The 27258-nt window shown below is 38.5% G+C and overlaps 1 protein-coding gene across 2 annotated transcripts in view; it reads right to left on the bottom strand.

Annotated features, from left to right (window-relative positions):
* Positions 1-27258, bottom strand: part of ATRX (ATRX chromatin remodeler) — a 168825-nt gene that overhangs the window by 72189 nt on the left and 69378 nt on the right. For both annotated transcript variants that reach the window (XM_075008068.1, XM_075008069.1), the window contains 8 exons: positions 17140-17212; positions 10175-10305; positions 9515-9694; positions 4610-4703; positions 3958-4063; positions 1388-1567; positions 353-494; positions 3-112 (listed from right to left, as the gene is read on the bottom strand). In XM_075008068.1, the coding sequence (XP_074864169.1) occupies positions 3-112; positions 353-494; positions 1388-1567; positions 3958-4063; positions 4610-4703; positions 9515-9694; positions 10175-10305; positions 17140-17212 (1016 nt within the window). The remainder of the gene's footprint in view (positions 1-2; positions 113-352; positions 495-1387; positions 1568-3957; positions 4064-4609; positions 4704-9514; positions 9695-10174; positions 10306-17139; positions 17213-27258) is intronic.

The following is a 27258-nucleotide window of genomic DNA, read 5'->3' as shown; positions in this document are numbered from 1 at the left end:
ACCTGCAATGTTTTTCCCAGACCCATGCAGTGGGCAAGAATGCATCCAGAACCTGCAGATTTCTTTGTTTTTTTCACAGATTCACAACAGCAATCCCACATGAACTGAACACCTAGAGAGAATTTTAAAGAGCGCCTTTAAAAAGTGTTAAAATTTTAATTTACAAAAGAACTTGTCCAAAAAGACATTCTTGGAAATACTTATTTTGACTGCTGATTGTATACAACACAATAAAACAGGAACTCAAGTTAGCAGCATTTCCCTCTCCAATTAATCATACATAGGCACCAGATCAACATATAAGCCCTGTAAGCATAAGAGGTGAAAAAGGTTAATTGTTTTATTTTCTTACCATCTACTTGATGTGGTTTCAGTTTGGTAACTATGTTTCTGTGAACCTGTACCAAAGGTTCTTTGGTTTCTTCATCTTCGTCTAAAACCAGTTTAGTTGTGATTGGACACTTCAGAGGTGAAGCATCTTCTATTTCTATCACCTGGAAGCAAACAACATAAAGAATCACAGGAATGCTATGTCAACTCCAGCCCTTTTAAAACACACACATTCAATAGAAGGGGAAGACCCTTATTTCCTAAATCCAAAAGGAAAGATTTTAAGCAGTAACCCCTTTTTTCCACTCACATCTCAGTTCAAGATTTTGCTCCACAAAAAATAACGTAAACAGTTGAAACACAAAACAATACTTTCATATTTACTGATCACGAACTTTAAATAACAGAGGACTTATTTCACAATAAATTATTGGTTTAAGTAAGGATGGGTAAGTCATGGGCTGACTGCTCCTTTCAAGGCAATCAGTCAATGCCTATTTTGTGGTGTGTCCCTTTAAGACAGTGGTTCTTAACCCAAGATCTGCTTGCGTCCCAATTAGCACACAGTTGCAGCCAATTTGTCACATGCAGGGCCATACAAGTAGTATTCCCTGTAAGCTGAGTGCTTGGGCTGCTGCCCAGCTGATTAGCAGAGCATCCACAGCCACCCACAGTGGGCAGCATGTGCCTCTATTGGTGGTGCGCATCTGCACATGCCTGGGTGCACATAAAATTTATTCCATCCATTGATGGAAAATATTAGAGGGAATATGGCATACAGGCAATGCATATATTGTGTGCATATGGCCCACTTAACACAGAGACCTGCATATGCAGATCATAATGATAAACAGGTCAAGAAAAAGGACAGTCAGATTAGTGGTCAGGCATCTTAACACACTTATCTTTAAGAGGAAACTCATCCCACTACTCATGGCTATACAAATCTATACCTTTCAAACACTTCCAACTCCTTACTCTCACCTAAATTTACTGTGCCTCTAAACACCATCAGCTATTCAATTTTCAAAAGTAAAAATAATTAAAGGAGACGTACCTCTCTTAATTTTTCTCTCTCTTTTTCTCTTTCTGCAATACGTTTTCTTCTCTCTTCCTCCTCCTTCAGTGCATTTTGTGTTTCTGTTCTAAGCTTATCATCTTTAAGAATCTTTCGTATTTTCTTCCGGCCTTTTCCAGGAGATTTTGAATCATTGTCATCTTCTTCCTCAGAATTACTCTAATATAATCCAAAATAATTGATCATTAGTATAAAACAGGAGATAAAATGACTATTATAATCCTGGCTTATGAGCAAGTGATCAAACTTTCTGACACACAGTTCTTACCTAACAAACAAATCACAGAATCTTAGAACACTAGAGCTGAAAGGGACCTCAAGAGGTCATCAGTCCAGTACCCTGCCCTCTTGGCAGGATCAAACACCATCTAGATCATCCCCAATAGGTATCTATCTGACCAGCTTCTAAATACCTCCACCAATGGATATTCCACAACCTCCCTAGGCAACTTATCCATGTGTTTAACCACCCTGACAGTTAGGAAGTTTTTCCTAATGTCTAATCTAAACCTCCCTTGCTGGAGTTTAAGCCCATTGTCCTATCTTCAGAGGCCAAGGAGAACCATTTTTCTCCCTTCTTCTTGTAACCCTCTTTGAGGAGTTCTTAAATTGCATTACCAAGCAACACCTTGTGCTGACAGTTTAACATTTAAAAATCATAGCTTCCAGGATTTTCACTATGCCTACACAAAAATGTTAGAGATGTTTGAAAACATGCATTAATTAGAAAAAGAACTCTTTTACACTTCAACCAGACTTACCCATATTGAAACTTAAATCCACTTCTATTACCAGCAACTTCAGTTGCAACATTGTAAGAGAAACTTATAATACTTTCCTCCCTGTTATTTCTTCCATTACTGCTACTCAGTGTGGTATAGCCACGGAAATCCCACAAGATCTAGTTGATTCCTCATCACTCCAGCTGTTGACATTGGTCAGGTGGATAACGACCATCACAGTTTGGTTAAGAAATCACATTTTACTTAAAAGGAATACCTGGGCACCTCCACCTAATTCCAAACCACAGGTGGCTTTTAGTACCTATGGCCGCTTCTACACATGCTATGGTAATGAGGCAATTCGCAGCAGACTAATGAGGTGCTAACATGCATATTCAGCATCTCATTAACATAACGGCAGCCACGCGAATTTCAAAGTGCAGAATTCAATTTGCAGATCGACAGTGTAGATGGGGGCACTTTCAAAATAAATGCCCCACTTCGACATTCCCTCACTCCCATAAAATTAGATTGGAGTAAGGGAATGTCCAAGTGGGGTGCTGGTCAGTTTCCTCACTCCTATCAGTGTCAGCAGCCAAGAGTCAGGCTGCCACCCCAACAGAAACTGTGAAACCACTCCTGTCAGGGGCAGCAGCCTGGCTCTTGCAGCCACTGATAGGAGGGGGAAAACCACTCCTGTCAGGGACATTCAGAGTCCTGCTGCCACTCCTGACAGGACCTGTTTCCCAGCTGCTGCCACTGACAAGAGCAGGCAAACTGACCAGAGCAGCAGTGTTGGTCAGTTTCCCTGCTATTGTCAGGGGCAGAGAGCTAGTGCCTGGCTCCTGGCTGCCCACTGCTTACAGGAGATGGGAAATTGACCAACGCTGTTGCACTGGTCAGTTTCCTGGTTACCCTGAGTGGCAGGCAGTCTAGCAGCCAGGTGTCAGCTTCCTGCCTCTCAGAATTCTGTTAACCTGAGATTCATACAACTTGAGTGCAGGTATCTTGGCATTCTACCACACCTGTTATCAAGTATCACAGAAGAACAGAATCTCAAATACAAAGTTGAAAGCTGACAGGGTACTGGGTTTTGTATATTAGTGTGTAATGTACAAAAAGTGCCACCAGCAAATAGGATAACTTAGACAACTTTCTTCTCTGTGATATAATTCAGATCTGGAATAAAGTCTAATAAGGCAGAACAAAGGCCAAACAAATATTCTGGAAAGATCCCAGAAACTTAGGTACAGTCATCTGCATTTGAAGTTTAATCTTGTTGGCAGACTCAGCTACTTTTAATGCGAACCATATAACATAAAAAAATGAGTTAACCATTTCAAAAGTTGCAAGACATACAAAGAAAAATGCATCCCTAATTACATTTTGTGACAGCAAAATCTAGGTTGTAATATAGGCATTGATTTTTTTTCATTGAGTAGCAGAAGTTCCAGATCATGTTACTTCCAGCAACCTCCAAGTCTTCAGCCTGCAGTACATGGGAGCTGCAGGGCATCCTTACCAAGTGGTGGGGACATCCCACAAGTCCCAGCCACCACTTGTAGTGAAGGAACTCTGGAGCTTGCAAACACAGCAACACGGTGGCCCTGGAGCTGACTAGCCACTCTAGGTGTGGGAACCCCCAGCTGAGCTCCAATCCTATCATGAGTATTTTTAGTAAAAGCCATGGCTTCTGTTAATTTTTCTTCCTTGCCCATGATGTGTCTGACTTTTACTAAAATACTAAAAATACTGATGGCAAGTCTTATTTATCTGTTATGCTATTTCAACAGTTCAGTCAGAATGTGAGGTGTTGCTTTACAGTACCTTATTATTTTCACTAGAAGAATCCTCCTGAACCTTTATTCGTCGTCTTTTCTTTTTCTGCTTGTAACTGCGCTGATTTTCTTCTGCCTCAGCTTTTTTAGCAGATCTGAGAAATTGAAAAAATGGCATTAATAAATAGGAAAAAACACTGATGGATTAAATGCTTAATTCTCCCTGAATAAAATACCTGACTGTTCATTACAATGGTTTATTTTTCTCTTTTCAGACTACCAACTAATATCCTTTTATAACAAGGGCACTTCTATTATATCAATTTCCTAGATTAGCTGTTTATTCATTAACAAAAATGCAAAACAATATATTCTTGTGTAATACAGACCTCCTTTACTTCCTTCACATATGTGATAATGAGTTATTGACCTTAACAGGAAATAGAAGAGGAAGTTTGAATGTTGACACTCAACTCAACTTCCAGGCTTTTAAGGTAAATCACAGATTCTGCAATTCTATAACATGAACAACAAACTTAATGCCTAATCCAAAACCCATTTATGTCAACTGCAGTTTTTGGAACAAGTTTTTAGAAAACATCTGAATGTTTCCAACAGGCAATGTAGCATGATAATCAGTTTAAAAAAAAAAAAAACAACACACCTTACCTGAGACTAGTAGGACTAAAGTTTATTAATACCTTGTTCTAGGACGCTGTTCATCCTCAGATTCACTGACTTCTTCACTAACTCCAGACTCATGAAATTCTGTGTCATCTGAATCATCACTGCTCACTGTAAGAATAAAAAATAGAACATATTGACATCTGTCATACCATGAAGTAACAAAAATAAAGCTTCGTTAATAACATAAAAGTAATTTGTTTATAATTATTTTGTACTGCTTGTAGCAGTTGTACATTTTTGATTAACAAATGCCCTCAGATGCAACTAATAAAATGTCTCAGTCAGTTAGAGCACCAGTTGTTGTATCAAGAGAAAGCAGAGAAAATAGCATGAAACTCCTGAAATGCAACTGAAACGTCACACTTATGGCTTTGAATGGCTGTGAATTAAAAATTGAATGCAAAATTTTAAAATTAACTCTAAAGGCAATAAAGATGTCTTTTAACAAGGCATACTGTAAGTACAGTACATGCTTTGTTATCTGGTATCCCTGGGGAACAAAGGATGCTGGATAATAAAACGTGTCAGATATTCAAGCTGCAGCCAGCCTCCAGCCATGCTCTGGCCCCTCCTACCCACTCTGGCCCCAGGCAAAGGGCATCTGTTCCTGTTTTGATGGCCCAGCTGATTAAACTGGCTCTGTGCAGCCAGGCCCGGCCAGTCAGCCAGCCGCAGCAAGGTAGCCAGCCCCACTGCATGCCAGTTAACTGAATGTTCCAGTTATCTGGGTGAGATATAACCAAGCTTTTACTGTAATATGTTTTCTTAAGAACTCTAACATTAACAATAATTCTTCATGATTGTTTTTAATACGCTCAACAGTTTTGCTTGGATTTGTTTTTCCCTTATTGGTCCAATAGTTTTCACTTTTCAATTTAATCTAAGGGACATGAATCATACATGATGAACAGCAAGGGCTTGGTTACTTGAAGTGACAATTCATACTACAGAGGTATATTTTCGAAAGACAGCTAAATGTGCCAGGCATTTATCGGTCTATGTAGATTCTGCTGGTGTTCACTCAAAATTCTTTAGTGCATTTTAATACAGTGCTGTTGCAATTGGAATATGTTAAACGCAGCAGTAAACTAATGAGCTCAAGAGGATCTACAGACCAGTTAATGTGCAAATCATTATTTTACCATACAAATCACACCCCAGCTGTGTGCATTACACCACCATATACACAAAACCTACCTTAAAATATGAAAAGTTTATACTCCTGGTGAAACACACTGTTTATAAAAACGTATGAGTTTTTACCCAACATGTCTAGCGATTTACAAACATGAGGACAGTTTCACATTTCTCCCTTTTCCTCACCAAAATAAAAATCCTACAGGGGACACTCAGCTGTGTCCCCAAAAAGGTTCTGTATTTCATTAATTTATTCACTGCTCAAGAGTCAGACCTCATTGCTTTAAAGTTTTCACCAATTTTGATTGACTGTTCACAAATCAGATCAAACAATCATTGCATACAAGCCAACTGCTGAAAAAGAATTTATAGATTGCAATGGCTAGAAAGTTGAAAAATGTGTCTTATTAGAGCAGCAGATGGAGTAGTTCAAGATGAGGTATACGTGGACATACTTATTCCAAACAAGAGACTACTTCCAGGGATGCTGAAGATAATCAAGGACCCCCAACTCTGACAAGCACAATGTAGATTGAAAATGCATTCAGAGGTTACCTACTGTTACTTGAGGGCTAGAAGAGCAGGTATGGAGGATCTACAGAGTCATCCTGTGTTTTCTTCAACTCCTGTGCAATTCCTTACTTATAAGCAGTTTACTTATGCTTTGTGCACAGGGGTCCAATATATATAAGTGCTACAAAAATCAAGGTCTGTGACGTGAAAAATTATCCCAGATCACGGCCTGGCCAGCTAAAAGGAGTTCTAACCAGAGTCAATCATACCACCATATGCGTCCTACAAAGAGACTTTAACAGCAGATTAAAAAGGGAGATGTGTGAACTTCAGTTCACACTCAAATTCAATACATTAGCACTTGGTCTCAGTATAGATAGGAATTATATCACGCGTTACAAGGCCTCTTTCCTTTCCTTTGGTATTCGTAATGATCTCAGGCAAGACACTTGTATCTCTTTCCCTCAGTACCCCCCTTCAGTTCAATGTATCTAATTTGTCAGTCTATTTCATTTTTTTAGACCTCTGTGCTATATAACTCACAGTTGGAACTGGAAATGATATTAATCTGAAGAAATGGCTCTGTCCCATGAACGCTCATCACCTAAATCATTTCGTTAGTCTTTAAAGTGCTATATGACTGCTGGTTTGTTTTGTTAGAGTACAGACTAAACACAGCTACCTCCCTGTTACGATTAAATGTTGATGCATATAACCGTGCCTTAAAATATATATAAATCTGAATACTTTATGGTTATGTCTACACGACAGAAATCTTTTGAAAGAAATCCTTCTGGAAGATTTCTTCCAAAAGAACTTTTCAAAAGAGCATGTCTACACACAAAAAAGATCAAAAGAGTGATCTGCTCTTTCGAAAGAGCGCATCCACGCAGCCCCCACTCTTTCAAAAGAATGGGCCAGGGGACGGAAAAATCAGGCCCCATGATGACCGTTCTTTCAGGCCCCATGATGACCATTCTACATACATTTTCTTTCTAAAGAGGCCTTCAAAAGAAGGTGTTCTTCCTGAAATGGGAGCGGAAGAGTGCTTTCAAAAGGAGCACTGCATTCTTTCAATTTACTTTTGAAAGAACGCTTTGTGTGTGTATATGCTCTGCAGGATCTTTTGAAAAAGCCCCCTTCTTTCGAAAAATCTTTCAAAAGAACATGCTAGTATAGACACAGCTTATATGAAAACAAGCACTCAACTGAAACTGAGATACTGCGATTTTTCGTGAAGTGTGTGGCTTTAATATGTTGACGCAAAGACTGAATTGGAATACATGTTGCTTTACGCAGTCAAGCTAACTGCTCGCTGCTGCAAGGACCAGTTATCTTTCTTTTCCTCTCATAATGCCAATAAGCACTGTCAGGGTCAACATTTTCTAAGATATAAAAGAAGGTAAACCTAAATCTTTTCTACTCAGAATTCATTTCTCCCCTCCAATACAAAACGTGTCACCTCTTTTAATGAGATTGCCTTCTTTAATTTTCTTATTGTGAGCTCATGATGTTTAAAGTTTTGCAAAAAAGCCCCAGTCCTGGAGACAACTGTCTATGTGAAAATCTGTTTTTCATTAAAAAGAAAGGAGGAAGGACGTTTCTGACAGTCACGGCCATGAAGAAAATCTTTAAACTACACTGTGAAAACACAAAAGGAAGCCAGTATCTGTAGTTCAGAATTTTGAGGAGCATGACTCATGGTTTTTAATGGTTGACATTTATAAGCAGCTAAAAACATAGCATGTCATTCAGTCCCATTTTACCATTGCTAATTAATTTTGAACACATTGGAAAGCTACATTAGTTTCTTACTAAATGCTATATGTGCAGTAAGTAAAGAAAAATACTACTCAGCAAACAATATGAGTAACTGGAACTTAGGTTTTTGTTTAAGTTCTTGGAGAGGCATAATACCAGAGGATCAAGTCACTAAGCTATGTGACATGAAATAAATTTCACACCTCCAGGTTAGGTAACTGAGGAGGCTTAAGACCACCAGGTTCTGGAAAGTGTTCTGGCCATGCCTTAGTCTGGCTTTTTATTTGCTAAAAGAATACCATAAAAGTTACAACAATACAAAAGACACAAAAATGAAGAGTTTTATGAGGGAACTCTAAATATAAGATCATTCATCCCTAGGTACATGGAAAACTACATATGATATCCTAGCACTGCTGAAACACTAAATTATAATTATACTTTCAAATTGTGTAATAGGAATAATTTCCTTCCAGTGTAAATAAAACATTTTCATTCTGAAACGCCAGTTACTGGAGTTTGCAGTGTTGCTGTAGCAGTACTGGTCCCTGACTCCTTACTCCAAAATAGGATAAAAGAGCTGCATTCTTAGCTTCTTAAGACAACAAGAAAAAAATAAAATTTGGGTTTCTTTCTCATTTAATAGCTCCACCTGCAGTCCCATTATGAATCACCTTAAAAAGATTTTAGGGAAATGTAGAATACGGTGCTCTAGGATCAAGGAAATTTCTAGTGATACAAGGTTCAATGTATTGTGTGAGGAAGAGATATCATTTACAGAAGGAAAAAGGGAAACTGGATTTTCCTGAACTATAACTATTTCATTTGGTATTAGGATTTCAGGACTCAACCAGGTTAACAACTGAGGGAGCAGGAGGAGAAGAGAAAGAGAGATTTTAAACTATTCAGGAATATTCATTGTGTTACAGTAAATCTAAGAAATGTACAAAAACAGACTACAACAAGTTTTGGACAAGAGCACAGGAGAAGGTAAAATTCCTAATGCATAATTTGAGTTCTGTCCAAATTGCTTTATTTTCAGATACACTGAAATAATTGAAATTGACTTAAAATATGTTCGCTTTAACATCACCTTTGAATTTGCTGGCTAATACATTTTTCAAAACAGCTTCTAATTTTTTTTTTAAATTATTTAATCAAAAACTTACTGAACAGTTTCATGACGAGTTTTCTGTCCCAAGATTATGCATTAACAATTAAAGTATCTGGCAAAAAAACAAATAAAATAATTGACAAAATTTTGTGACAGCCACTTGTTTTCCCTTATCTGTCCGTACAGCACTGAAACCACTGGCTTCCTCAATCTCAGCTGCAAATCAAGGAACAACTAACAATGCAAAAGAGTGAGAGAAAGTATGAGGAAGACATGCCAATGAATTCCAGGAAATTGTCTCTTCAGCGGGAAATCTCCACTATGCCATATATCTGAACATATAATAATTAATCACAAATATACTCTGCCACCACTGACATTTAAAATTTTATACCTTTCCTTCTATTTCTGCGTTTGCCTTCTTTTGGGTCTTTAGATTTTCCCTTTGTTCCATCCTCAGATTCTCCATCACTCATACTTAGTTTGTGTCGCAGCAGTCTGTGTCTGTATCTAGGTTTCTTAGACTCTTCCTCATCTGAATCAGATTCAGAATTATCTTCATTGTCATGATCCTCTGTCAGAGAAAAATCAGCACAGAACTCGTATGGTTAGCTGTTTGCTCATTTGAACTGCATTTCATCAATTACTTCCAGGGAGATGTGACTGACGAACACACACATGGACCTCCCACCTTTCATCTTTGCAACAGAAATGGTTTGATCTTACAGTTATGACATTGATTATGAACAGCCATTTTATTTTCCAAGTATAAATTTTATATAAGTTGATTTTTTTTTTGTCTTTAATTAGTCAACATTGCTTAGCGCACATTTGATTCTATCGGGCTATAAAGATATCACCACAAAGTAAAAGTGCACTTTTACAGAAGTCAAACGAAGAAACATGACTTCAGTTTGGCCACTGGCATCAAAAAATGTATGATGGTGTTTGGGGATTATTAACTGATTCTGCAGTTATCCTTCAGAAAGACTTCTGAACATATGACAGATTCTAATCTAAAGCACCATTTTTCCTGCCCCATTTTGGTGCTCACCGTCATCTTCTGCGATTTCATTTTTCTTTCCAGTTTTCCTTTTTCCTTTATCTGATTCTTCATCTGAAGATGCATCCTCATCAGAGGAAAGATTGGCTTTGATTTCTTCTAAAAGCATTTTCTTGGCAATTCTTTAAGTAAAACAAAAAATACTATGTATTCCATTGCTCACATAAATCAAGGAATGACAAATGCAATCTTATGTAAGTCAAAACTTCTGCAATAGGGTTGTGAGTTCAGAAAACATTATGAATGAAGAATAATCATAGTGGTAATGAGAGGATATGCTAAATGTTCATATGTTTCATATGTTCAACATTGGTAATATGTTTTGGAAAATGTTCTTTGTGGTTCTCCCAAATAAGCACTTTACAATTTTAAACTATGTTCATTGCAGATTTTGTTCAAACATGTTTAAGCAACATTTAATAACTTCAGCCCATTTTACTCCTCTCCATCTGTTTCAGCTTTTATACCTTCATCTTTTCTAATCAACTGTGATGCAATATTAAGATGAACATCGAAGTGTGGTAGGCCAAGTCCCTAAATGATGAAGGGCAAAAACAGTGCTAAACTAACAGTGAATCTCTGGACATTTTCCTTTATGCATGTAATGAATTGTAAAGGCAGTATGCACTCAATTCAAATTCTGAAGGCAAACAGTATGAATTAAAATACTCAATTTTTTTTATACTGCAACTCCAAATTTTGCTCCTGAGAAGCTGTTTCTGAGACGTGTTACAGGCTGAACCTCTCTAATCTGAAACTCTCTTGTCCAGGAACATCCATAATCCAGCATTATTTTAGTTAGCTGGATGACCACTTGTGGGTGTGGCCAAAGTTTCCCACAGTCCCATAAAGTGTTTCCAGCCATCAGTCCTGGCTCTCAGCGTTCTGTACTACTATTTACCTCTACTTTACCCCAAATGTCTTCTAAAGAGCCCATTAAGCTGTGGAAGTGTTGGTAACGTGATAGACAATATTGACCTCCCGTGATGCGGCAAATTCTCTCATCAGGCACTGGTAAGCTCCCAAGGGTCCCAGAGAGAGAGAGGTTCAACCTGTACAATTCTTTATGTTTATGACTTTGTACTTGAGAGAGATGTAGTAGGAGTAAGGACGGTTTTCTCTAGTGCACCCAGGGTCTCTCAAAAAAAAAAAAAAAAAAAGGTTGTTGCAAACAGCTGGGGACCACTAAAATGAGATAAGAGCAGTCTCAAATCCCCGCAAACATTTGCCAGCAACCTGCTTAGGCACAGTTATTTGTCAGAAATACCCGTTTTTCTGTAGAACTTAAAAAGGCTGATCAACTTCTCAGACTCCCATTCCTGAACTCCAAGAATATTCACAGTTAAAACACAATTTTGAATAGGTAAAATGCATTGTTGACTGGATCTTGCAAAAAAGGAAAATGCAGTATGAAAATACATACAAGTAAAAGTGATGAACAAATGGACAAGAAAATTGTAGACAATCTGAATACTTTATTTCAAGTGGAGGGAAAAAAAAGAATTGTCCCCCTCATGTCCTATAGAAATCCAGAATGAAAATTTTATACACATTTCTATTGTCTGCAATTTTAACTGCAAGACTTCATATATTTTCCCAATCAAATCCAATTATTTTAGTAGTAATGCTGCAATTATATACATTATTCAGAAAGGGGAAGTATCTGTACCAAGTCAGAAACCCAGTTCCAAAGCCAGGTAATTGACCACATCTATGCTTCATTTGGAACTGGCCCAGAAACAACTGACCCTAATCTGTTGCTTTTTAAGTCACAAAACTCAAGTCAGTAATAGTTACATCGAACTCTGAAATATATTTACTGTTTCATTATCAGTGAAGAAATCTGTGCCCCTCCAAAAATGCAAAATTTTCCAGACCACTCATTTTCCCAAGGCTTTTCTAACACTTCAGCCATACACTATTTTCCATACAATTTTATTTCCATGTGAAAATATTTTCAAATGAGAGTTTGAGACTAGTATATGTTCAGCATTTATTAATTTAAAAGAAATGGGGGAATTAAAAAAAGTCCAAGATCATGAAGATGTTTGTGGCTTGTGCACTAAGTCACACCGATCTGCAACATCTAAAGCAGAAATACTAAGCACTAACGAATTACTTGACATGTATACAACTGGATGAGTCACAATAAAGGTATTTTTAAAAATAAATTTGGCTAAAAAGCTACTTTTATTTACTTACACCAACAGACTGAACTTTGTGGCCCTGACCTAAAACGTATTGAGATTCATATGGACGAAGTCCCATTAATTTCAATTAGATCTCCATTAGTTTGTGTAGGAGAAATAAGAGTATAAATTTTAAATATTAATGAGTGTGTGTAATATCTGACAGGGAAATAAACTGTTACCTTTATTAGAAAAATAAACCTTCCTCCTTTTTGTACTTATTTATCCAGCACAGGCGTAATTTTCTTCAGAATACAATGGTATGGATTCTCAAAAAAGGAGAACTACAAGTTGAACCTCTCTATCCAGCACCCTTGAGACATGATCAGCACCAGATGAGAAAATCTGCCAGACCACGGGAGGTCAATATTGTCTAGCAACGTTACCTACACTTCCACTGCTTACAGGGCTCTTAGAAGACACGTAAGGGTAAACTACAGCTAAGCAACATGACAGGACACTAAGAGGCAGGACTCATGGCAGGAAAAAAGCTTTATGGGACTGAAGGACACTTGGCCAGGTCCAAGATAAGTGGTCGTCCGGCTAACTGAAATCATGCCGGATTTCGGATGTTGCCAGACAAGAGAGTTTCAGATTAGAGAGGTTCAACCTGTATTAACTATTTCCTTATTTTTTAATCAATTTATATATGAAAGTTACAAATATTTTAAATTATAAACTAAGGAATGTGGACACCACCAGGAGGTTTGCGAGCTTTTACATAAGAATCCCACTGAACACTGGGAAAGGAATAAGGTATTAAACAAACTAATTTTCAAAACTTCATTTAAGTGTAGAAGTCTCAACACAATGTCCTGTAGCAGTGCATCCAAACGATTGCACAATATCCTCAAAAGTGCTAAAAGAGCTAAAAACCAGAAATTAGATAACAATTCTTACCTGCTTTGCAAGCCACATTTTAAATAAAGTGGATTTTTTACTCTTTCACATTTACAGAATGTTTGCTGAGAGAAATCGGAATATCTTCATATGCACACTCTAATGCCCACAGTACCATCATCATCTGAACTTCCTCAGGTTGAATAATTTTAACGATCACTAATTAATACACTTTTCTGAAGTTTGCAGATTACTAACTAAATTCTGTGCTCCCCAAGACATTAAAAACACATTTTTCAACTTGTGAATGAAAGTTCAAATACTTCACATTAACAAGAGATGCAACTATTTATTTTGGTTCTCTAAAGCTAGATTCTCTCTAGTATGTTCAACTGTATTGGTGCTCTATAACCATGCTCAGAAATTTGGACAATTTTTCTATGTTTATACTATGTTTAGTATAATCAAAGGAGTATATATAATGAAACGGGTAAACAATACCGAAAAGACAGTGCTGAGCATAGCAAAGTCCATAAATATTTATGATAAATGTCTGGCATAATAGAATTCACATCATGTAAAACTGGATATTCAAGCCCTTGAAATCAGCTTTATTAAGCTAAATTATGTCTGTCCTCAAAGTAATAAAATCTATTCCAACTTCAAGTTCAATTTCCAAATCTTTAGAAAGTAAGATTGAAGATGAGCAGTTACCTACACTGACAAACCTTTATTCTTTTCAGCACTTCCTTCACCAGTGCCAAAACAATACAATTTAAAAATGTATTCTCTCAACAAACCTGTGGGGGCTTATTTATTTATTTTCCTGGGATCAGGCAACTGAGGTGAAACTTCAGCCAATATCAATTATAATTAAATGCTAGAAGATTTTGAAATGAAAATGAAAACCCAAGTGTGAGGTCATGTGATCTGCTCAATAACACACTGAACTGCAAGTGAGGAAACCTGGCTGCTATTTCCAGCACTGCAACTGACCTGCTGTGTGACATTTAGCAGTTTATTTCATGTCTTTGTGCCCTTTCCCCACTACCTATAATGTCTAAAATATATGGTAGCCTTTGGGCAAGAACTGTTTCTCAAACCGTGTCGGCACAGTTCTTCACAAAATGAGGCTTCTGATTTTTATCAGGTCTTCTAAATTATTAATGTAAGAAAAAATACTGTATGGTATAATTTAAATAAGACATGGTTTAGGTATTCCTAGTCTAACAATGATATTTTTGAAATATTCATTTGTAAACTATATTACAATTACCAGATTATATGCTAATTTATGCCAGAAAAAATATTTAATGAGTAAACTGGCAATAACTTTGGCTTCAAAAACACAAGGTAGGGCTACCTTGAGGTTATCCTTCAGACATTTCAGCAATAATGGAATAGCAGATAGGTCCTCTCATGATAAAGTCCACATGATAAATTACACCATTCTTTGCTCATGAGTGTTACAGAGCCAAAATGACTGACTCGGTTATAGCTTGTCAAAATCTTGAGGTTAAAATGTTGTCACTGTAAAACAAAGTTAACTAAGAATATTAGAATTTAGCTAACAATAATTACCACTATTCCTAATTCAAGTAAATCAACTCACAGGTGGTGTCCCTAAACACATTAGTTATATATTATCAAATTGTTTAAAATAAGACACTTAAAAGACAAAACCGTAAGGCTGTTTTAATATAAACCACCACCCTTTAAGATAGAAATGTAATTAAATTTTCCTTTTAGCACACTGTTAATATTTAGTTGTATTTGTATTTATCATATTATATACGTATGTTTGACTGACATTTAGTGAACACAAATATTTTTCTTCAGATTAATAATCTACCGAACACTTTGTTCTACATATTATATTACGCCTTCGTTTCATCTATCTGATTTTCAAACTCTCATTGTTGTATTACAGTTAAATTAAATGCTTGGACAAGAAAAATGTTTTACAAAAATTTATTGCATCCATCAAATACTTAAAGGCATTCTGCATTAATACACTATAGATCTCTTAATAAACAAAACTACTGCAAACATTAACAGTACCATTTAGAAGATCAGGAGGACCACCAACAAACATGTACACAACATAAGATGACAGCATACAGCACTGCCTGCCATATTATGATCCACTCAAATTGCACCTTGGCAAAGATGACTTCAAGACTTCTTTAAAAATTACTCATGCCATTCACATTCAAATGTAGTCAAACAACAGAACTTCTAAGCTAGAGACTTGCAAACATGAGAGTGCCCACACTATAAATATCTCATTGAGTACTAGGTACCCTCTTTGGCCTGGGAGAAATGAGGCAGCTTGCTCGAGTAACAGAGAAAGTATTTTTGAAAGGGTGTGTTGAGTAAAGAAAAAACCTTTTCACCAATACTCCCAACATATGTTCCTTTTTTACACTTTTGCACCATTAATTACAGAATCAGGTACAATTTTGTGTTGTATATAATATTAGTGAGTTCAGGTATCAACTAATTCCTGAATGCTGAAAAGATTATTTGGTAACAGTCACCTCCCACTAAACCTCACAAATGTGTATTCAGAATATTTATTAGGTAAAAACGTAGATAATATTTAAGTCTGAAAAGTTACATAAACTGATATTAAACCCTAAAATATTATATTTTGTGTTTAAATCTATTTGTCCAAATTTACCAGGGTTGTACTGAGAACAGAGGGCAATCACCCCAATCAGTCAAATCTGCCATTTAACATTTCAACTGTAAAAACACCTGAGCTTTCTATGACAAATATTTGCTTTAAATCACCTGAACTATAAGAAATTCTTAAAAATGGAACAAAGCAAGAGCGGAATTAAACCATACAATGTTTAAACATTGTGCTTATTGACATGTCCTGTCAGTCCCTCTATGTGATTGTTAAGGTTAAATTAAAATGTCTAATTTTAAAAAAACTGAATATACAGGAGAGCTAAATTAGCAGCAACATTTCTGCACCCAAATGAGGTCTAGACAACACAATAGGTTTATAAAATTCACTTCAGTTATGGAACAAAAGGTAGTTAGTTTGTGGAAGAGACACTGTGTTCTATGCTAATAAGGCTCAGAAGCAGAAAAGCAGACTTCATCAACAATAGTTGTGTTGCAACGTTACAAAGTCAGTTCCACATTTACTTCAGGACAAAAAAAAAGTTTCAGAAATACTGTATCAAGGTTTTTAGAGAAGCTTTAATAGCTTCCAAAAAGAAACTCCTGCTCTTAACTGCGAGCTTAGCATGGAGTTCCTTTAATACTTTGTTCATGCTGTGTAGTTAGTAATTTGAAAGAAACATCTACATTTTATTTTCTATTCAAACTACTTTTTGGCAGCTACATTATATTAGTAAAATGTGACATACGTTTAAAAAAGCCAATCTAAAACTAAAGATACATCAATTAACTTTTGTTCCAACACTTTTAGTTTACCTTTCAAATGAGAACATGTATTTTAATAAAAAAAGAAAATATGTAGCTCTAATAATCAAGACCCACTATAAAGATTTTATCACTGTATATTGCACAGATGTCAACTGTTATCTATTTACGTAAGTAGCTGAAATTCACATTTATCAAAGCAGGCTTTTACTTGTCTCAATGAAGAACTTATCACAAAACCTACATTTAACACAGGAATATAAAACAGACAGTGCTGCAATGCATTTATAACACACCCTATGCAAGGTGTGTTAGTTAACGCGCCTAAATATTTTCTTTGCTTTTCTGGATATTGGCCTCTGTTTTCTGGCCCCTCGTTCAAACTTCCGGGAAGCCTGTGAGCGAGTCGTTACAAGGCAGGCAGTCCTGGTTTTTACAACCTGCTTGCTGTTCCGCTGCGCCGGTTTGCGCCCACGCCTAGGGTGTGTTATAATCTTTTTAAAGTCCTTATGGATGGAATCATACCTATTCTCAGGATCGTCATCCTCCTCCTCCTCCTCCTCTGGAACAGCCCCTGATTTAGTCTCTCCTTCATCCCCTGGGGAAAAAGTCAGATGTGACATAAGGATAAAATGAGCAATGCACATATAAATTTTCTAATACATTTGATCTTTTTTATTAAAACACTCAATTTAAAGTTGACATGGTACTAAATACCACAATCCTACCTTAAAATACCATATTGAATAGACAAATAAATATTCCCCATAAAATATCTAGCAGTAGGAAGCTCTTTGAAGCAAGAGCCTTGTTACCACTATATCTGCTATTGTAAACGGCAATCAAATTATAAATAGCCTAAAAAACGAAGGCATAATGTGGGGATTTTTCTTTAAAATGCAAAAGAACAGAATGCTCCACTGTTCACCTACTTTAAAAATGAAAATTTAAGATTTTGCTCTCCATTTCACAACTGGATTCCCATCACCAAATTCACAGCAAATAAGATAGTGGCAAAAAAGTAGGGCACTACCAAATTCATGTCCATGAAAATGTGTCATGGACCATGAAATCTGGTATTGTGTGTGTTTTCACCTTGTTTTTACAGATTTCTTAGGGGGACAGCAGCATTTCTCAAACTGGGGTCCAGACCTAACGGGGAATTTTTTTGGGGGGAGGTGTCACAAGGCTATTTTAGGGGGGAGTTATAGTATCAGTGCTATCCTTACTTCTGGGCTGCTGATGGCAGTTCTGCCTTTTGAGCTGGGCAGACAGAGACCAGCACCCGGTGGTCAAGCATCCAGCTCTCAATGTAACGGCTCACTAGTAAGGATGGCAATACCATACAATTCCACCCTTACTTCTCTACTGCTACCTGCAAAGTTGGCAACCAGAAAGTATCAGCTGCTGATTGAGGTTACATCTCTGGAAGCAGCAGTGCAGGAACGAAGAGGCAATGCCATACTATACCATCTTTACTTCTGTGCTACTGCTGGTGGCGTGACTGTGTTCAGAGACAGGCTACCAGCCAGCAGCCATTTTGTACTGCCTGCCCAGCTTTGAAGGCAGCGCTACCACCAGCAACAGAAGAGAAGGGAACATTACTGCAATTCCCACTCCCCATAATAAACTTATGACACGCCCCCCCCACACCTTTTTGGTTCAGGACACCTACAGGTACTGTTAAATGAGATTAAAATAGCTGAAATCATGAAATTTGCTATTTTTAAAATCCTATGACCATGTGGTCTGATTTGATCAATTTCAAATATGATAGAGGAATAAAAACAAAAAGCAATAACACTATCAACTTTGCAAGTATACAACAGCTTGCTTATTCATAACTGAGCTGCCTAGTCTTCAAAGGAAATATTTCAACAGGAAAAGTTTCTCCTTCTGACCTACTTTCTTCTCTGTAATACCAAGGAGAAACCCACAACATACGTCCCTCTCAGATCATACACATTTACATATAAAGACTTGTATTTTGAAAACTATGCTCATTAGCTTCAAGGCAAAAATATACAAGTTTTATATCATCATATATTGCGTAACATGCTCAGAAACGTAGGAGTTAATATACCTAACTTGCCTATTAAAAGACTAAACCGCAGAAATTTTTTTCTTTCCTTAAATTTACATATGGGAGAAGGGGGGTACCCATTCTTATTTTGATCCCAACACCTACCATTCTAGTCCACACATTGTATTTTTGCCTCACATGTTTTCAAGTCTTTTAAATGTTTCCTTACAAATGAAATTATAATGAGAAGTATCTGGCAATGTGTACTAAACAACTTCTAGCATCATCTGTGGACATTCAGTCTACCCACTGAAAATTTGTTTTTTAAAAATAACCTTCTGATAACGGTTCCCGGCATCACTGGACTAACAAGCTGCGTCCAGTTAGATAGGTCAGTCCAGCCATAGAACATAGATGAGAAGAGGGAATGATCTATAAGGGGGTCAAGTGAGTGTTCTTTGTTGCTATTTCCTATGGCTTTCAAAATCCTCCAAGTGACATAACATTTGTCACAGAAGGGGAACCGCCCAACAGTAAGACTGGATATCAGGGGAGCTGCTAAAGAAAGAAGTGTCAGTAGTTCTTGTGTTCAATACTTCCCTCTGCATAGTTAGTGGGGATGTTCAACATGTATTGCTAGTGTGCTGGTAGATATCTTAAATTCCACCTTTAAGTTTATTGTAATATGTTCATAGTTGAAGCTTCTTCAGTGTACTCCATGCACATACTACTTTCTCCTCCACTTAGAGTCCCTTAAGGGTCTATTCAAATCCCATGGGAATCAAAGGTGTAAAGAAATCTAAGGGAGCTGGACAAGTTTCCTAGTGTCAAGTTCTTTCAAACTTTTAAGTCACATGTTTGAGCCTCACCAACCATTCCATTATCCTTCAAACTCCCCACTCCCCTCACCAAAACCTCTTTCTCTTGTTCCTATTGTCGCCTGGCCCTTTTAAAAATTACTGTTTATATTAATGATGACCAATTGATTTGATTTCAGTAAGGTTCTTCCCCAGAATCAAACTTAGAGAATTTAAACTACAGAGTTGTAGCCAGACATGAACCCCCCATTTGGCCTTTTCTTCTTCTCCTCCCCCCTCCCCTCCCACTGGGAGAGACAGAGAGAGAAACAAGCAAGGGAGACAGGTAGCCTTTAATGTTCTGGGAACGCAGGTATGCTGTCTCGCCCAGCCTCTCTACTATACACAAAAACCAGACAGTGAATGGGCTAGCTAATGGCCGCCCTTCTGGCTGATCATGGTGATTGACACGCCTGATCACTTCCCCAGGAAGAACGGGAAATCTCCGCCCATCGCCTCCAAAGGTGCCCAACTGTCCACAATTCACAGGTGCAAATTGAGCCTTGCACCTTCCCTGGGAAACCTGGGGTTCAAAACACATTGCTCCTGATTGGCCACTTGAGACCAGGAAGAAGCCTACGTGCCACAAGGGGTATAAAGGGGTTTGGCAGCCCACCCCCCCCTTGAGTTTCAATCACCTACACCTGCTGGCCAGGTCTGGAGTTAACTCCCGAGACTGGGGATGCCTGGTTCGTATCTACTTCTTCCCAAGGGATTGAGAGAAAGATTCTGGGTCACACCGGATCTAGGAGGCAGGGGTAAGAATTACGCCTGTATTACACTTCTTTCCTATAGGAACTGAGGGAAAAACTCTGGTTTCACCAGGTCTAAGATGCAGGGGTGAAAATCACACCTGCAACTTGCCTTTCTTGTGTACACATTACTTGTATTAGTTTAAGCTAGCTAGTTTGTCTAAAACTTTTCTTAAGTTAAATTGTGTTGTTTCCCCTTTAAAAATCACGTGTACTAACTTGTACTTTAATCATTTGTCTTAGTTAAATTTTTTCTATCTTTGTATAAATAAAAAGTAACTGTTAAAGCCTCTCTAAGTGTAATTTTCCTCTTGCTGCTGTACCCAAACTAAACACAAACCAAAGAACCCAGCCTGCCCTGGCTGCTTAGCATAGCTGCTGGTGTGGCATCACCCCCTTTGCCCCACCAGACCTTTAGCTGGCACCTGGGCATCGGCTCACAGGAGTTCAACATTTTGTAGGAACTCTTATGGTAGGTCACAAGGATACTCACACTGAGGGCAAAAAAAGCTTAGATACCTTTATTAAAATAATGGAAAAAAGCTATAACTGATGTAAGTTGCATAGCCATAAAAAGATAATACAGCATCAGGGTAATCTGTGGTGTTATTCTACTTAGTCACTTTCAAATTGCATGCTCACACCCTTAGCTGAGAACCTGGTTGTAAGAGACAACAAACAAAAAAAACCACAACCCACAACTCTGTCTCTGGCATGCAGTGTCCAATGATAAAAGTCCCCCCAACATATTAAAGGGTCAAGTACAAAAGCAGCAGACAGTAATGGAAGAGGCCCAGGAAAGATAAGCCCCAGACCACATGATGACTTCCCTGCTACTGGGTCTGAGCATCATATGCGCATACGCAGTCCTCCATGACCGTATGTAGCATTTCAATAGTATGTTAACATATTGATATGTGATTCATTTCAGCACACGATCATACTATTCTCCCCTCATTAAGTGAATTTTCAATTATTTCATGTTCCTTCTAGTAGAACTTACTAGAACATTCTAACCCTTAAAACTGAGCAAACTCTTCTTGGCTCCCAGAATGTAAAGCTAATATTAGATCTGTGCCAAGTGAGATGGCCTACTAAACCACATTTCGGCTAATTTACACTCCAACTAATATTTTATCGGATACACACCTGTATGTCTCATGCATTACAGCAGCACAGAATAGAAGGCAAACCAATGTATATTATGAGGTAACTATCATGTGGCCCCTGTCATATAGGCCACAGTTTCCTACCTTTTTTTTTTTTTTTTTAAACAATTCTTTGGTGTTATCCCTATAACATGACTGAAAAGTCATGGACCATTTCTCTTATAGGATATCACCATTTGGTTATTTGATGAAATTTCAGCTAAGGACTTGGGGAAGAGGAGTCTCTCTAAACTGTATAAAGTTCTTCAACTTGCACATTCATGAAGCTCCAGAAACAATGCAATCTTGTTCACCACCATCAGGGTTTGTTGTACAGTCCTCTACCCTGTACATAAGCTTGAAATCCTCCACGCTGCCAGACACTGAGATAAGGTCTGAGTTTCTATTTATCATCCTCAGATCACCATCTGAGTAGTATCTTGAAGTTATGGAATTAACATTCTATATTTTTATATTAAATGACATGAAGTATTAATTTGACAGCCCACTGGAAAATGGACCAGTATTACTGACAAGAGAGTCAGATATAGACATATACTTTATTTATGTATCAGAGAGGCAGCCGTGTTAGTCTGTATCTTCAAAAACAACAAGAAGTCCTGTGGCACCTTATATACTAACATATTTTTCCAGTATAAAAACTCCCTATAAAAAACACAAAAACAAATTTACGCAGACACACCCCCAGAACCCCAACCAGGTTTATTCTACCTTCTACCCAAGATCCATAAACCTGGGAATCCCAGACACCCCATCATCTCTGGCATTGGCACTCTCACTACAGGATTGACTGGATATGTGGACTCTCTACTCAGACCCTAAGCTACCAGCACTCCCAGCTTTCTTCAAGATACCACCAACTTCCTTAGGAAACTACAATTAATTGGTGACCTTCCTGAAAACACCATCCTGGACACCATGTACGTAGAGGCTCTTTACACCAATATCTCACATGAAGATGGACTTCAAGCTGTTAGGAGCATTGTCGCTGATGAGACCAAGGCACAAATGGTGGTGGAGCTTTGTGACTTTGTCCTCGCCCACAACTATTTCAGATTTGAGGATACCTTCAAATCAGTGGCACTGCTATGGGCATCTGCATGGCCCCACAGTATGCGAACTTTGTTACAGCTGACCTGGAACAACGGTTCCATAGTTCTCATCCCCTAGCACCCCTCCTCTACTTGCACTACAATGACGACATATTCATCATCTGGACCCATGTGAAAGAAGCTCTTTAAGAGTTCCACCATGATTTCAAGTTTCCACCCCACCATCAACCTTAGCCTGAACCAGTCCACATAAGAGATCCACTGCCTGGATACTACTGTACAAATAAGTGATGGTCACACAAATACCACCCTATACCGAAAACCCACGGACCTCTATGCTTATCTACATGCCTCCAGATTCCATCCAGGGCAAACTACACAATCCATTGTATACAGCCAGGCACTAAGGTACAACCACATTTGCTCCAATCCCTCAGACAGAGACAAATATCTACAGGACCTTTACCAAGCTTTCCTGAAACTACAATACCCATCAAAGGAAGTGAAGAAACAGATTGACAGAGCCAGATGTGTACCCAGAAGCAATGTGCTACAAGACAGGCCCCACAAGGAAAACAAGAGACCACTACCGGCCATCGCATACAGCCCCCAGCTAAAGCCTCTCCAACACATCATCAATGATCTACAACCCATCCTGGATAACAATCCTTCACTCTCATAAAGCTTGGGAGGCAGGCTTGTCCTTGCCTACAGTAAGCCTGCCAATCTTAAACAAATTCTCACCAGCAACTATAGACCACAACACAGTAACTCTAAACCTGGAACCAATCCCTGCAACAAACTTCACTGCCAACTCTACTCACATATCTACACCAGCGATATCACAGGACCTAACATCAACCATACCATCAGGAGCTCTTTCACCTGCACATCTACTATTACAATATATGCCATCATGTGTCAGCAATGTCCCACTGCAATTTACATTGGCCAAACTGGACAGTCTCTACGTAAAAGAAAAAATGGACATAAATCAGACATTAGGAATGGTAACATACAAAAACCTGTAAGAGAACACTTCAGTCTCCCTGGACGCTTAAGTAACAGATTTAAAAGTACCAGTCCTACAACAAAAAAAATTTCAAAAATAAAATGGAAAAGAAATTTCTGAGCTGCAATTCATTTGCAAATTTGATTCCCTCAAACAAGCATTGAAGAGAGACTGAGTGTTTCTGCTCTTGATGTTCACACCTCCACATTAGCATCTGATAATGGGCCACATTCCCCTGATGAACTGACCTGTTTCCTCCTCTCTTTATGTTCACAAATCCACATTAACTGCCAATAATGGGCCATTTCCACCTGGACTGAATAGACCTTGTCAGCTCTGGCCCTCCCCTTTACTGAAACCCCCTCTTTAAATTTTCCTCTGAAACTCTCCCACTCATGCATCTGGCGAAGTGGGTCTTTGCCCACTTAAGCTCATGCTTCAAAGTATCTATTAGTCTATAAGGTGCCACAGGACTTCTTGTTGACTTTATTTGTGGCCCACAATGCTATCCTATATATCAAGTGGGGAGGGATAGCTCAGTGGTTTGAGCATTGGCCTGCTAAACCCAGGGCTGTGAGTTTAATCCTTGTGGAGGCCATTTAGGGACTAGGAAGAATAGATGTCAGGGATGGTGCTTGGTCCTGTGAAGAGGGCAGGGGACTGGACTAGATGACCTCCCAAGGTCCCTTCCAGCTCTAGGAGGTGTGTGTAAGTAACTTCACTTTTGAACCTCTACTTTAAAAAATATACCTTTTGAAAACTAAGATTTCCCACTAGTTAAGTAGATGATTGGCAAGATAAAAATGCTGGGAAGAATAATTAGGAAGTGTAAATTAGTAGCAGCTCAGACACCACTGCTCAATCTCCTTGCCAAGGGTAAGAGGAACTGAAGGACTCACTGCATGTGTTTCACCCTCTCTCCCTTGCATGGTAGCATGAGCCAATTGAGGGCACATACAGATTTCCAAAGACATTTCAAGTCAAAAGACTTGTACCTCACATGCATGAAACGCCTGCACAACTACACTGGAATCCACAAGAACACATACACCAAGATCTGATTATCCTAAATCAACCTGCTGAAGGTGGACCATGGCTCAGTGTTAAGTAGCTTCTATAACATACCAAATCTCCTCTCAAGTACTCTTTAGCGGGGAAAAATGAGAAACAGAAAACTTTATGATAATCTTGTGCGTACTGCATATTCGGAGTTGAGTTAATTCCACTAGTTCAAAATCAAAATAGCTTCAGTCAACAAATACATCTTATAAATAAAACAAGTCTCCTGAATTACCCACGAGGTGCCAGACTTTATTCTGAATAGACTAACCTCTTACATAAAGAGAGACCTGTGGTAAAAAATAGTTACTCACCATTCTGTTTTTCTAGATGTGTTGCTTGTCTCTATTTGAGTTAGGTGTGTGCATGGGTGCAGGCATGGCCATTGGAAAGTTGTGCCCTAGCAACTACCAGTTGGGTTAGCTGGAGAGCCCCATGAAACAGTGCCTCTCAGGGGGCCTACATATGATCCTAGCAACGTGGCACCTTTAAAGTTCCTTCGCGCTGTCCACTCTAACAGTGAGGTAGGAGAACATAAGAACATAAGAATGGCCATACTGGGTCAGACCAAAGGTCCATCCAGCCCAGCATCCCATCTGCCGACGGTGGCCAATGCCAGGTGCCCCAGAGAAGGAGAACAGAAGACAATGATCAAGTGATTTATCTCCTGCCATCCATCTCTTGCCCTTGTTCTGAAGGCTAGGGGCACCGTACTTTATCCCTGGCTAATAGCCATTTATGGACCTAACCTGCAAAAATTTATCAAGCTCTTTTTTAAACCCTAATAGAGTCCTGGCCTTCACAGCCTCCTCAGGCAAGGAGTTCCACAGGCTGACTGTGCGCTGTGTGAAGAAAAATTTCCTTTTATTAGTTTTGAACCTACTACCCATCAATTTCATTTGGTGTCCCCTAGTTCTTGTATTATGGGAAAAGGTAAATAATTTTTCTATATTCACTTTCTCCACACCATTCATGATTTTATATACCTCTATCATATCGCCCCTCAATCGCCTCTTTTCCAAACTGAAAAGTCCCAGTCTCTCTAGCCTCTCCCCATATGGGACCCTTTCCAAGCCCCTAATCATCTTAGTCGCCCTTTTCTGAACCTTTTCTAATGCCAATATATCTTTTTTGAGGTGAGGAGACCACATCTGCACGCAGTACTCGAGATGTGGGCGTACCATAGTTTTATATAGGGGAAGTATGATATCTTTTGTCTTATTATCGATCCCTTTTTTAATAATTCCTAACATCCTATTTGCCTTACTAACTGCCGCTGCACACTGCATGGATGTCTTCAGAGAACTATCCACTATAACTCCAAGATCCCTTTCTTGATCTGTCGTAGCTAAATTTGACCCCATCATGTAGTACGTGTAATTTGGGTTATTTTTTCCAACATGCATTACCTTACACTTACCCACATTAAATTTCATTTGCCATTTTGCTGCCCAATCACTCAGTTTGCTGAGATCTTTTTGTAGTTCTTCACAATCCCTTTTGCTTTTGACTGTCCTGAACAACTTGGTGTCATCTGCAAACTTTGCCACCTCACTGCTTACCTCATTTTCTAGATCATTGATGAACAAGTTGAACAGGATCGGTCCCAGGACTGACCCCTGGGGAACACCACTAGTTACCCTCCTCCATTGTGAAAATTTACCATTTATTCCCACCCTTTGTTTTCTGTCTTTTAACCAATTCCCGATCCATGAAAGGACCTTTCCTCCTATCCCATGACCACCTAATTTACATAAAAGCCTTTGGTGTGGGACCGTGTCAAAGGCTTTCTGGAAATCTAGGTATATTATGTCCACTGGGTGCCCCTTGTCCGCATGTTTATTAACCCCTTCAAAGAATTCTAATAGATTAGTTAGACACGACTTCCCTCTGCAGAAACCATGCTGACTTTTGCCCAACAATTCGTGCTCTTCTACGTGCCTTGCAATTTTACTCTTTACTAGTGTTTCTACTAATTTGCCTGGTACTGATGTTAAACTTATCGGTCTATAATTGCCAGGATCTCCTCTAGAGCCTTTTTTAAATATTGGCGTTATATTGGCCATCTTCCAGTCATTTGGTACCAAAGTGGATTTAAAGGATAGGTTACAAACCACTGTTAATAACTCCGCAATTTCACATTTGAGTTCTTTCAGAACCCTTGGGTGAATGCCGTCTGGTCCTGGAGACTTGTTACTATTCAGCTTATCAATTAACTCCAAAACCTCCTCTAATGTCACTTCAATCTGAGTGAGTTCCTCAGATTTGTCACCTAAAAAGGCTGGCTCAAATTTAGGAACCTCTGTAACATCCTCAGCCGTGAAGACTGAAGCAAAGAAATCATTTAATCGCTCCGCAATGGCACTGTCTTCCTTGATCGCTCCTTTTATATCTTTATCGTCCAAGGGCCCCACTGCTTTTTTAGCGGGCTTCCTGCTTCTAATGTATTTAAAAAACATTTTACTATCGTTTTTTGAATTTTTGGCTAGCTGTTCCTCAAACTCTTTTTTGGCTTTTCTTACTACATTATGACACTTAATTTGGGAGTGTTTATGTTCCTTTCTATTTTCCTCACTAGGATTTGACTTCCACTTTTTAAAAGCTGCCCTTTTCTCTCTCACTGCCTTTTTAACATGGCTGTTTAGCCATGGTGGTTCTTTGTTAGGTCTCTTACTGTGTTTTTTTATTTGGGGTATACATTTAAGTTGAGCCTCTAGTAT

Source organism: Carettochelys insculpta, chromosome 13, assembly GCF_033958435.1.
Source record: "Carettochelys insculpta isolate YL-2023 chromosome 13, ASM3395843v1, whole genome shotgun sequence".
NCBI lineage: Eukaryota > Metazoa > Chordata > Testudines > Carettochelyidae > Carettochelys > Carettochelys insculpta.
Note: the sequence above shows the minus strand (reverse complement) of the source record. Positions and strands in the feature narration are given on the sequence as shown.